Source organism: Aphis gossypii, chromosome 1 (assembly GCF_020184175.1).
Source record: "Aphis gossypii isolate Hap1 chromosome 1, ASM2018417v2, whole genome shotgun sequence".
Taxonomy (NCBI): Eukaryota; Metazoa; Arthropoda; class Insecta; order Hemiptera; family Aphididae; genus Aphis; species Aphis gossypii.
Genome location: NC_065530.1, coordinates 26,300,518 through 26,314,575, shown reverse-complemented (window position 1 = coordinate 26,314,575; position 14,058 = coordinate 26,300,518). Strand labels below are relative to the sequence as shown.

Below are 14,058 nucleotides of genomic sequence, written 5' to 3'. Positions count from 1 at the left end.
CTTACATAAATAAAAGTCAATAATGAATAATAATTTATTATTTACTATTATTGATCACTAATCTAGGACATTATTGTAATTTCCTGATAACAAACTTAAACTCTAATAAAAATAAAGCTGGCCTTTTATTCTAAAGATGTTATAATTAAAATGCTTTTCTTGACCACAACATTTGCATAGTTACTTTATTTGACATCTTTCAAGTCAAAACTTAAATTTGGTTATAATATATTTTCAATCTTATTCCCTTAGTTCATAACATGCTGGAATCCATAAAAACTTATATTTTAGGCTAATATATTCTTGTAAAAATTCTACAATTAATGAATATATTATTTATTAAACAAATTTAATCGATTAAATTAAATTTAAATACATGCAATACATTTTTTTTTTAATTTAATTTTTGAAAAAATTGATAGTTTACATAAGAAAATAAGAAAATAAGAAAACAAGATTGTTTTACATTATAGTAATTATATCTATCACTAATTAATCAGCTAACTCCTCGTTTTCCATTGTACAATTTGATGGTAATGTTTCTAGTTCTTCATTCAATGTTTTCAAAAGATCCACTGAAAATATAATTAAGTTTTAATAAAAAGAAGTAAGTTTATTTTTTTATACATTATAATCAAGGCTTAAAAGCGGTAAATTCGTGCATTTGCATATCTTTAATTAGGTACATTAAATTTTAATTAACAGAAATTATAATTAAAGTAACCAAATTCAGTAAGTATATAAAATTTGCTTATGTGCTAAATGTGCTAATAATACTAATTTATACTCCTAAGTATAAATTAAATAGTACAATACTTATTTTGGCAAGATAAAAACTCATTAAAAAGTAAATCAGTTGAATACTAATCTTTAACATTCAAAATTATTCTCTTCCATTTTCTATAAATGGTTTTAACATAACTAACTTCATAAAACATTGTTATGTTTGTTTCTATACCATCTCATTACACAACAGTGCACATAGTAAATATGTAACCCTTAAATAGGGTTGTTTTTAAATATAACTTTGTAGTCAATGTTTTTCACATATTATATAACATGTATAATTATTAATTTGTGTACTATTTTCATTCTCATTTTATATAACAATGTGTATTATATAATATTAGAATAATAGGATTATTATCAGGACTCATAAGTTTGTGTTATGAACCAAATCTAATAAAAACAATTATGAACAATTGTCTGTGTAAAAGAAATGTATTTATTTATTTAAGTTTGAAGTTTAAAACTTAGGATAACATTAAGTTTTCAAAAGTTTTTTATTGCATGAACTTAAAAGCCTTGATAATAACCATATTACTAAATATAATATATGTATACATTATGTGAGAAACATTTATTAAGACATTACACAATTAAATCAATTATAAAACAACCATGTTAAGTTGAAGGATCACCTACAATGTGCCTTCTCTTCCATAGTTCTCTATGTAGAAACATTGCTTACAGAATAAACAGATATGGATTTTCTATGGCTAAAATGTTATTTAAAATAGCAACAATTAGATAATGTTGCATAAATTAACATTTTATTATTATTTTTGATGACAAATAAAACATATTCCTATAATGGTTTATGGCAGTCTATTCTATAATCAGTGGTAGTAAGATGGTACAAAGTTGTAGGTATCTAATATTGTTCAAATAGTAGTGAGTATGATGAGACATGGCAATGTTTCATGAAATTAGTTAATAGCCATATTAAAACCATTTACAGAAAAACTAGTTTAACATTTAAAATTTTACATTATTATATTAATATTTATTAAATAAAAAGCATTCACATAAAAATTAAATAAATAAAGTACTGGTTTATTTTTTATAAATTTATCAATAAATACTACATCAATTTTTAGAATTAGTATAATTTTAATTATTACTTAGTGTGAAATTTGTTATTTACCTAACATCAAAATAATACAATTTTAATTCTATTTTCCTTTCAGTATATTTATGTTAAATTTTTACAAAATATCAGGTTATTAATCTAGGCTAAAACCACTTGTAAAACCCCTGCAGACCGTTGTTTAAGAACTGTTTATTTAAAGCAAGGCCGTAACTGGAAATTGATTTCGGGGGGAGGGAAGGTGGTTAAGCTATTATAATATTCTATAGGTAATTTAATATAGTATAAAATTCATTTCAAAACCTAGGGGGGGGGGTTGAATCCCCAAACCCCCCTCCCCAAGTATGGCCTTGATTTAAAGTATATAATTGATATTAAGGAGAAAGAATACAGTTGCAGTATATTTATCAAACATAAATAAATAATAATATTGTGTTTAAGTAAAATTGGTTAATTGTCTTAAAGAAAATACCTTCTTTAGTATCCTTAGCAATCAATTTTCTTAATTTTTCTTTTTTACGTTTCATTTTTTCACGCTTTTTCTTCTTTTTTATCTCTTCGTTTTGAGGGCAACTAAATAGATCTTTTTTTGCTGAATTAGGAATTGACTTATCTTCTTTAATTAAATTAAAAAATATTCCTCCAGATGTTCGTCTACGATTACCATTCTAAAACAAAACTATTATAATTAAAGTACAATTCTTAATAACAAATAAGTCAAATATAACGTTACTTATTAATTTAATGATTATCTAACCTTAATCATTTGGCCACCATTAGATTCTATTAAACAGGTTTTCTTATATTTTTCAAGAATGATTTTTCTATCAATTTTGGATAACACAGATACTACAAATAAAATTAAAAAACATTAATATAAAACATTGTTAAACCATTAGTATAAATTATAAAACACCAAATATATCATAAATATATTTTTTATCATTTATTATTTAAGCCCAAATATGATAAAAATATTGTTTAAACTAGTTAAAAATAATACATTATAGTTATAGTTAAAATATAATGATTAACTTTAAATTCAGGCACTCAAATTAAAGAAAGAGATCCTAAGGGTCTAGCATTTTTAATTAATATAATATAAAAATATTATATTTTAAGAGAAATCTAAGGAGAAACAAATTACTATACTTAAAAGTGCATATATATACAAAAAATGCATTATATATATGTGGAAATTGTAGGTACCAGTACTGCCAGTAGTATCATAACTGGCATTTCATGCCATATCTTGACATTTTTTTGATAAAACAGAGTAGAAAAAATAAGTACAATTTTATTTAAAAGCTCTCCAAACTACAACATTTTTCTATAATTGAATAAATATTTTTTGAATATTAATAAGGGAATAATTTCTTACAAATTTATTAATAATAAATAAAAATAAATGTATTTAGGTAATATTAATATCAATAATATATATCTTTTTTACTCAAATTTTAATATTTAAATTATATTATTTTATTGAAAACATTGAATGATAATGATGTGATGTTAATATTATTATAAAAATTAGTAATTTTTTAAAAGTGGATATTTAAAGTAAATGTTAAAATAAAATTAGCATTTTCATACTATTAATAAAAAAAAAAAAAATAAAAAATATTATGTTTTAAGTATAATGACAATAATATACTAACATGTAGATAAAATCATTGATTAAATGTACAATGTACCTACATAATATTATGCATAATTCTATAATTAATCAATAGAGATATTATTTCTTAACAGTGACTAATATTATAATGTTCATATAAGAATAATAGTGGGACTGTATTTATTTTTTAATTGATGTGGTTCCCTTTTTGAGGTCTAATCTGAAATTAGGTGTTAGTGATAAAAATGCAAATTTAGCTTCTATCGTCATATAATTACAACAAAATAGAATCAATATGAATTTTAAAATTGATTTATGACTTTTTATATGCTGGTAGATAAAACGATCAATAAAAAACTGCGTTTGAGATTTAATTTAGGTTAATTTATTCTACTTGGAGGATAATATTAAATAAAAAATATTAATTCTAAATACATTAACCTTCAACCTAACTTACACATTAAAATCTTGTTGTGTTCATGAAGATTTGTGCACAACTCATCTAAAAACTGATCATCAGTCTTTTCTTCAGAATCACAAATATCAGGTAATATTCTACACCTAGATGTATTGTCACTATTAGTTTTTTTTTCCACAAATCCTTTTGTATTTCCATATTTATAATTACATTTCTTAAAATCTCCATTTCCATGTGAATATCTTTTTTTTACAACATGATCAGACTCCAAATCATATTCTCCACTAAAATAAAACTATATATAAATATCATAATTTTAATGAATCATTTATGATAAATACATCAATAAACTTACCTTTCTAGTATATTTTCAGCCTTTTTATTTGACTTACACGATGAAAAACCTCGTTTTCTTTTTGATCCACAATTCCTGAATTGAATTAATTTTTGTTTTAACTAAATATTAATTATTATTTATTATTATTATGTAAAATAAGTATCAGAGGCACATCCGAGACTTATTTGCTAAGGAAAATTGTATAATATTTTTCTAATGTGATTATAATATAATCTAGTTTTAAATTATTAATAATTCATATACTTATCAAAAATTGTAACAGTAAAATAATTTTATAATTATCACCAATTAGAGAAATGCGTAATAAATGTTTTCAAAAATATTTAGAATTAAAAAGCACATAGTTTAACAAGTAGATTTTTTTTCAATAGTTAGGTTAAAAAATTCCAAATAGATATTAAACAATTATTTTATTTATTATTTTTAATTGAGTACTTGTGTTATGCACATGGTATAATACAAATGTATAATAATTCACAATTAAAATTAATACCTATAAAAATTAATTGTTTTATATTATTTATAAAATAGAACAGTTTTTATTCACTTATTGAAATGTTGAAATCCTTTGTCTCACACATAACATAATAATTAGTAAATAAATAAATATAATCTTACTTGTACTCATAATTTGGATCATCCATATCAGTATAAGCAGCTTCCTTAGTGGTTACTTCCAGACGAGTTAAACATCCCTCCATCTGTTCTCCAACAACAATATCTCTCCAAACCGTTCCCATTTTATGATTAACAGTTGAAGTAGATGGCTCTTCTTCGATCTTGTCAAGATCATAGTCTGTATCCAATTCTAATACATCTGAAACAGACTAAAGGAAAAATACTTTATGCTAAACCAACAGGCAATATTTTAAACATTTATTATAAAAATGTTTGTTCTATGGTTTATTTAATTGTAAAAAATAAATCTAAGTACACTCAAGGTACATTACCTCATTATCAGAATTAAGAACAGGTGATCTCAAATCCATTATAAGATGAATGGAAATTTAAATATCATAAAACTTATACAGGTATATTATCGTCAAACAGTTTATAATTTATAAAATCTCATTTTGTACATTACTAGATAACAAAAACAAATTTAGTACATTGAAAATTCAAGATTTTAAACAATAAATAGGTACAACAAGAGAACTTCGGAACTACGGTAAGAAAGTTGTCTGTCGATGGTGTCGATACTTTAGGAATAAATAACTTTGATCAATTTATATTTTATAACGAATAAAATCGTTCAAAAATCGGCCATTACTGGTGCATGGGAGTAATACTGCACTATAATACATATCAGTATAGAATAGTTATCAGTTTATCACAGTCGTTATCAAAAAAAAATTCAGAAGCCGGTCTTTCCATATTGTGTAGCGAGTACTCAATGGAGTAATAAATATTAACAAATATTTAAATTACATTTACCAAAAAGAAAATAATATTTATAATAATAATAAAAAAAAAAATTAGGTAGGTATTACCTACCTACTCGAGAAATATCGTTTCGACATTGACTATATTTTATAAAACACGTATTATAACACTTAACAAAATTACAAATCTACAACTTATATTTCTTTTTTTTTTACTGTCAATTTAAATGTATAGTATTCATTATTCGATAATTTTATTTTTTAACTTAATCTTTTTATTAGGCAACCTGTTACAATAGGTAATAATTCAATGAGCTTAAGAGTTGACTAGTTAAGATATAATATTATTACACTGTACACACAGGAAACACAGAATGAAGAGACCTCTCAATGGAGGTAAGTACTTACTACTTTGTCAATAAATAGTTATAATTAACTTATATGCGTTTACATTTACATTTATATTTTTTTTTCATACATGTGATGATACCTAATGAGTTATATACTTGTATACCTAAGGAAGTTACGACAATACTGTTTTTTAAACTCTTTTGAATATTATCAGGTATAGTTACGCGAGTTGAAAAATAAGTGGATAGGGATTATAATTTAGTCGGTTAGGTATTAAAGCTCTAGTAATGATCTGAATTAGGTATGTAGTTAAATCGATTATTTATGAAAGATGATAGACCTATATAGATAGTAATTAGTAGAGTTGTTAAATAGGTAACTATTAAGACCGAAAATTAAAACTTTCTATAAATAAAAGAAAACTGTTCTAGTTTTTTATTCTATTTCGTAAATTATAGTTAGGTAAGAGACTACCTAGAATTAATTACCTATGTACTTACCTTTTTTTCATATGATTATATGAATTTGTCTCCTTTCAAAAGTAAACCATCTGACTATAATCTATACAACTAAAAAATTACCTAAATAAAAAAACGATTCAATAAATTTAGTTTTAAGTTTTAACATTTTCCGATTAAACAGAAACAAGATAATAATAATTATCAACGAATAAATTTGAGTGTATCAAATATTGATACCGATAAATATATAAGTGTTGATGTATTAACATATTAGTTCAAAATTAAGAGTTCAACAAGTTACATGAGTGAAAATGCGACTTTTTGGGCCAATAGTAGTATTTTTTCAAGTATAGCAATATTATGATTTAGTCATAATTCTTAAAAGAATATATAAAAAATCCAGTACCTAATGGTTAATAAAAAATTAAATTAAATTGGATTTGGATTTAAAGCTATTATAAAATGCTGAGCAGTACAAATAATTTATAATGTTTTTTTTTTGTTTGTTTTGTTTTTAGTAGAAAAAATGCTTCGATTTATTACATCGAGGGTGCTTGGTAAAAAATGTATGAACTTATGGGGAGTAGGTAAGTTGTTATTGATTATTTAATAGATCACATGGCCATTTATGATTGAGACGATGGAAAGGACTGTCATATACCTATAATGTACGAGAGATGAGTTTGGATATGAAATTTATTATAGCGATAGGAAGCAACTGTGGATATAGTTAGTATGTTGAAGTCATTATGTAGACTGTAGAGTACGATTTATAACGTACCAACTACCAGTGAGTATTAGAGATGACACGAAGAGTTATTGATAGAAATTCTTGAAATTTACTCAGGCTTGAATTTCTTGAGGTTCTCTGGAGACTAGAGCCTTACGTCATTATACGGGACGAAATATTTGTTTGTAAATTAGTGTTTTGTTCTTTAGAGATTTTGGATCAGACTTTGATATATGAGTAATTTAAAAATATTTTTCTTAAGACTTTCGTATACTATTATATTTCTACACACAATGGCATTTTTAATGTGTTCAGAAAAATTTTAATCACTTGTTAAGCCAATACTCTATGCTACGATCCTAATTATACTGCTATAACGGTAAGTCGGCATTGACTCCAAGATTTCTACAATAATTTAATATACGATTTAAATATAATATATAATATACAATTATAATTATAATAAATAAAATATAAGTATACACTATTTTCTACAACAATTAATTCGACCTAGTTATCATATTACTAAATAGGTACCAATAGTATAATTAACAATATATATTATCTACCTTCAACCTTGTAAATAAGTACTTAGTATTTTTATATTACTTTTATGACACTCATATTTAAAAAAAAATGCTATTCAAATTATAATTAGCTTAAAAATGGTTTTGCATCTGGGATTCTATAATGTTACATGCACAAGTCACGCCATGGAGTGCATAATTTGCGTTTATTATTCATTATTGTAAATGTGAAACATCTTTAACCAATCAATAATACAATGAAATTATTAAAGTTTCGATGTTTATTTCAATATTAATCTTGAATCAGTATATTTTTGTATTTTGGTTTTATTTTTCAAACACATTTTCGTTGTGGTTCGACTATATTAACCAACTATGATACGCAAAAATACACTGGAGCATAATACTTGTGAAATCAATTATTCAAAGAAATAAAAAAAAAGTACCTATTATATTGTAGAACTTTATTTATTATTATTGTCTATTGAACACATTGTACTTAGTACTTATTAGTTACTAGTTTACTATCATAATGATACTTGGTTTAGATACTTACCTAGGTAGCATATTACTACATTGGTTAAGTAAACTGCAGTATAGTTTAAATATTTTAATGTCAATTATTAAGAGTTATAACAATGTTTATCTACTGGGCTATAGTTGATTAGTCGAATAGCTTATTTATCTGCATAGCCAATTTGAAATATAAAAATGAATATGTTTTGTGCATAAATGAACAATGATTAAATTTCAATTATATTTATTATAAAAAAATTAATACAATAAAGGCATAAACTATTTTTAGAAATATTTTTGGTTTGGCTTAACAAACTATGATCTTGCAAAATAAATAAAATATGCACCTAATACCGTTGTTACTTGTTAATATTACTGATAAAATTGTATTCACAATTATAAATGTTATTATCATTAGTAACAATAATTACTTGTTGAATACTGAGAATCTTGTACGTTTTCAGTTATTTTTCATGACAATAATTCATTCGTCTTTGCGTTTTCAATTTTATTGTTTGATGATTGATTTACTGCAGTTATCCAAGTCTTACTTTTGTTACTTAATTCTTTATTACTTCTTAGTTCTCATAACTATTCTTTTCTTTATCTAAAATAATTTGTTTCATCTATTATATTTTTCAATTTTTAATCTTCCTCTTCTAAATAAGAAGATTTTTTTAGCTATATGTATATTTTATTTTAAATGTTTTTATTATGATTATTGAATTAAAACAAATTTACACCTTTCTCCTAGAGTCTTTGGACGTTTCTGATGACTAACGAACGTAAAAGTTTTCAGTGACAGGTAGTGAACAGCTTTCGAAATATAGTCATCGGGGGTCTGAAACATGAAAAAGGTAAGAAATACGAATAAGAAGTCTGGAAATAAATATTACCAAAATTGGTCATACTATGGAATGCCCGAATGCGTATAATTAACGCATTCAAGTATTTAAAAATCCAGTTGTTTAAGAAAAACGCGTTATCATGCCAGTAAAACATGTTTATTACATCATCGTAGTTAAAACCTATAAAGCAATCTAACGAAATATTGCTCTCGTTTTGTGATGTTAGCATATCATCATTTAGTGTAAACGAGTTTAAATGCTATTAAGATTAATTCATTTTTATTTTAGATGGAGATTTAATCGTTTCCCATAATCGCTAATTATCATCATTTAAAAACTCGTTAAACGTGTAACAAAAATAATTGCAAATCAGTATCCGAACAGTTTAAATAATATCGAAAAAAATTTATTCAGATTAGTAAATATTTATCGAATTTATTTAATAGTTTTTTTATATATATAGTTAGAGACATAGAACATCATTGCTTGCAACTACGTAACTTTATGTGGACAATAATACATACTATTCAGAAGTATAATAAGTTAAGTGGATTTAATTGTTGTTCAGTCTAAATCTAAATAAAACCACTAGGTTACAGTAATTATGGATGGAAGCATCAGTAGAACTAGAGAAGAACTAGTAGAAGACTAGAAGAGAGGCCAGAAGAGACTGAACGTTATTACTTATATAGGCTTTTAACCTTATAAACAATAATCATATAAACAATTTTATGATAAAATGCTGTATTTAGGGCTAAATTTAAAGCTATAATTATTGCTTAGCCTAAGGTCATAATAATTTATGTATGCGTTTTTAATTAAATTATTATTTTTTTTCATTATGATTTATCTAAAATTGTATTCAGTTGTTGTTTTCACATATACTAATTTTACTTTATTTATACTTACTTTTATATCGTAATTCGTAGGATTTTAATGTATTTAATATTTACCTGTGATATAATGGATAAATATAAATTAAAAACAGTGGTGTAGTGAAATAGCCTAACTATAACGCCGCGTGAATATAATTTTCAAGTTTTCCACTCGACCAATGTTAACGATGACTGATGAGGTACCTAAATAATAGCTCCATAACTCCAGTTATTATGATTTATAAATTTGAAATCAATAAAAAATCGTAATGATTTTGAAAGTAGCTCCGCTATAATTATTTAATACAGTGTACTCTCGATAACTCAAAGTTCATAGGGAAAAAAATGCGACTTACTAAAAGTTTCGAGTTTTCAAAAAAATTTATTTAAAAAAAAGTTTAAATTAACTTAGTAGTTTACATTAAAAAAATAAAAAAATATACATACCTACATATTATTTTTAAACAATTGGTCCAATGGTTATTATTTATTTTTATTTAAAAAATTGTTCTCTGTTCTATTTTCTAAATAATCGAGTAGTTTAAATAAATCTTCCATATCTTCATTGGTTTCAATATATTTACGTAATTTTTTCTAAAACAAGTGTCTCTTTTTTTACTTGTGATGGTACAGGAGGTACCCGCCGTTTTTCTCGAATCGAAATTTCCGGATGAATTTTTTTCCGAATAGTATATTTTGCCCGAAAGTCCGAATACCCGAAACCTGTTTTCCCGAACATCTTTTTCCCGACGGTTATTGTTCCCGAAATAAAAAATTAAAAAATGTTGTTATTTCTGGTGTATTTTCTATGTATTATATTTTATACCTATTTAAGATAAAGATTGTATTTACGAAAAAGTTCAGGTATTTTACCTATATCGCCATTTACCGTTGTTACAACGACATGTGTATAATATAATATATATATACTATTAGTATCTTTGCCATACGAACATTTAATTTATTTGTACTTTACACCTATATCATCGCGCGCTTGTAATACTATTGTTATGATTATTATCGCTTGTACATACGTAAATCGTTGTAATTGTTGTAATTGAAAAGTCTCGTTATTCGCGTACTATTAGTGGTCGTTATACTTTCATTTTAATTTTCAGTGCGTTATATTGTATATAAGCTATTTTTAATTTTATTTTACTTCACTATCACGGCTGAAATTAAAATTTTTGGTGAAACAAAATTAGTTTATGGTGGTTCTATTTACGTGCGGTCTAAATTACCAGTCAACGGCAAAACATACTGGGAATGTCAAAAAGTACGAAGGAAAGAGTGCAAAGCCAGAATTATCACTACCTTCAATATTTCCGAAAATAAGCATTATTTCGTCCGAGAACCAGCGTTGGACGATCATGATCATGTTCCCAATCAAGAAAAGTGTCAATCAGAAATTGTTAAGTATTCTTTGAAGCGGAAGGCTGAGGACCAACCACAACTACCACCCGTTCAAATACTACGTACAGAGATGGCTGGACTATCTGATGGCATTCTCAGTCAACTACCTAACCGAAATAATTTAAAGAAGTCAATGCTTTAAGTCCGGAGGTATTAATTTTTTTCCACACTTTTTTATGAATCTATTCTAATTTTATTTTTTTACATTTAAGGAAAAATTTACCGCCTAATCCGAAAACACTTTCTGACTTGGGTACTCTTCCCGATCAATATCAGAAGATACTTACGGGTGAAAAATTTTTTGATTTATGATTCGCTCGATGATGATTCTGTCAGTGAAGATAGAGTTGTTGTGTTTTAAACTCGAAGAAATTTAGAGCTATTGGCCAAGAGTGACTGCTAGTTTTTAGACGGGACTTTTAAGGTAGATAGTTTTTAATTTCTATCTCTCATATTTTCTAAGAAGTTAAAGTTTTTTTAAATCGTTAAATTAAGCTAATATAAGAAAAATGGTACTGGTTTATTTTCGCCCCGCTATCCATACAACAATAATAAAACGGAAAAAACGTACCATTATTGCTATAAAGCTTAGATATATACTATGGGCATTGGGCGTATTATATCAATACAAAAATATTTTTCCGATATCAGCTAAACCAAGGATTAGATTTTCTGAAGGCAATCGCGCATAATATTGTTTTGTAAAATTATTTTGTATTTTGTTTTTTTTTTATTATTGGTCAATTTATATGTACCACTACAGTTTACTTAAATTAATTAATTTTTATATTTTATACGTATTATAACTTAATTATTACAAAATACTTTATTACACTACATAATTTATTATATTATTATTAATTTTATCAATTCATTTTTATATTTTATACGTATTATAATTTATCGATTTTAAAATATTAAATTATTAAATTACCGCAGTTATTATATTATTAATTTATTTTTTTTTTATATGTATTATAATTTATATTCGGGAAAATTCGGAAAAAAAAGTTTCAGATTTTCGGATTTTTGGGTAAAATACCATTCGGGAATTTTGATTCGGGCAAATAACCAGTAAACCAGTAACCGGTACTATTTGCGGGCCTTGGACTTCTTCATCTTCTTTATCTTTATATTGTCCAATATTATATCGGAGACGATATCGTATTATTCTGTTTATTCATATAGTACTACATAATGTATTTAGTTATAAATTTGGATAAGAAAATTCGAGATAATTAATTAATCTTGATTAATTAATTTTCGAGTTAACAAAAATATTTTAACATTAAGTGTTATTGTTATTTGAAGGGGAATTTCATTTTTTCACTCGAGATATCGAGAATTTTGAGTTATCTGCAAGGTTCAAGTTGCCGAGAGTCGACTGTATTACTTGTAAAAGAAGTTTTTAACGTTTGAAGTTGTTTTTTAATTTTAAAGTATTCGAGTGTAATAAATGTCTATATGTTTCTATTCATATAATATATTCTATATATATTACAGTCGAGTCTCGATAACTCAAATTTCAAGGGAGGTAAAAATTAATTCGACTTATGTATTTTCTAGTTACAAATATTGCATTGAGTGTATACGAATTTCATAGGGACAAAAAGAAATTCGAATTATCGAGATTGGAGCTATCGAGACTCGACTGTATAATTTTATTAAGCGCTGATTTTAATTTTTATGATATCTTGTGAAATTTTTATACAATTTTTGGTTATACAGGTTTATTAATAATGGTTTATGATTATTGAACTCTCTATTCATAAAAAAGAGCTTTACAAAATTATCATTAAATAAAATATATATATAATTAATAGCGACTTATTGGATATTTGTTTAATTTATAATAACTTAAGTTTTTCACTGTGCAATTATAAACAAATAGTAATTCTAATTAGATTCTAAGTGGAGTGAATAATGTGTGTTTTGAAAACACTCTAATAGAAAAAAAATGCTTCAATTTTCAATTTGGTTTCTTGTAGCAAATTAGATTTATATTTTACTTTGATTAAAAGTAAAAATTTCCCATTACTTTTCAAAATAATCAGAAATTACAAAAAAAAAAGCGTCAAGTAGGTTGCTTCTCATGCTGCACGTCTGTACACAGTAAGAGTTTCGAATATATATGTCTCAGTGTCTTGTCTCATAATTTAGTAGATATTTACGCATTGTGATAGATTATATTATGTTAAATTTGAATTCATTAGCAAATCGTTGTTTACCTACAATGTAAAACGATTCTGAGCAAAATAAAATCTAACTTTTTGTTAATTTGGATGATAACTTATTACTAAACAATTATTTTAACAAATTTTTGTATTTTTTTCTCAAAGTTAATGATTAGATTCTTTTTTTTTTGTCAAAAAATGAGTCTTCAGACCAAAAATAATAAATTGATAAAAAAACATACATCAGATTAAAATTAATGTATTCTTCATTTTGCCAAAAATCTAAAAATATTAAAATTTATTAGAATTTAAATGTTAATATTCTTTTTAAATATAATTGTTTAGTAATCAAGATTACTAAAAAAATAAAACATCTTAGTTCTTATATGCTCTTTGTCACATTATTATATATCATTATTTATAATTTATCATATTGAATTCAAATTTAAAGAATTCGTTACAGTAATACAGTGACCTGCTTTTCACCAGCGAGATCCCCTTGACTCAGTTAGCT

General features: G+C 24.8%; 1 protein-coding gene across 1 annotated transcript; it reads right to left on the bottom strand.

Annotated features, from left to right (window-relative positions):
- Positions 1 to 10: 10 nt before the first annotated feature.
- On the bottom strand, positions 11 to 5,650 carry LOC114129980 (phosphorylated adapter RNA export protein). The gene is made up of 7 exons (XM_027994852.2): positions 5,218 to 5,650; positions 4,886 to 5,094; positions 4,265 to 4,339; positions 3,949 to 4,193; positions 2,628 to 2,719; positions 2,343 to 2,538; positions 11 to 575 (listed from the first exon to the last, which is right to left on the bottom strand). The coding sequence occupies exons 1-7, from the start codon at positions 5,254 to 5,256 to the stop codon at positions 493 to 495; spliced, it is 939 nt and encodes a 312-aa protein (XP_027850653.2). The 5' UTR covers positions 5,257 to 5,650; the 3' UTR covers positions 11 to 492.
- Between the last annotated feature and the right edge of the window lie 8,408 nt (positions 5,651 to 14,058).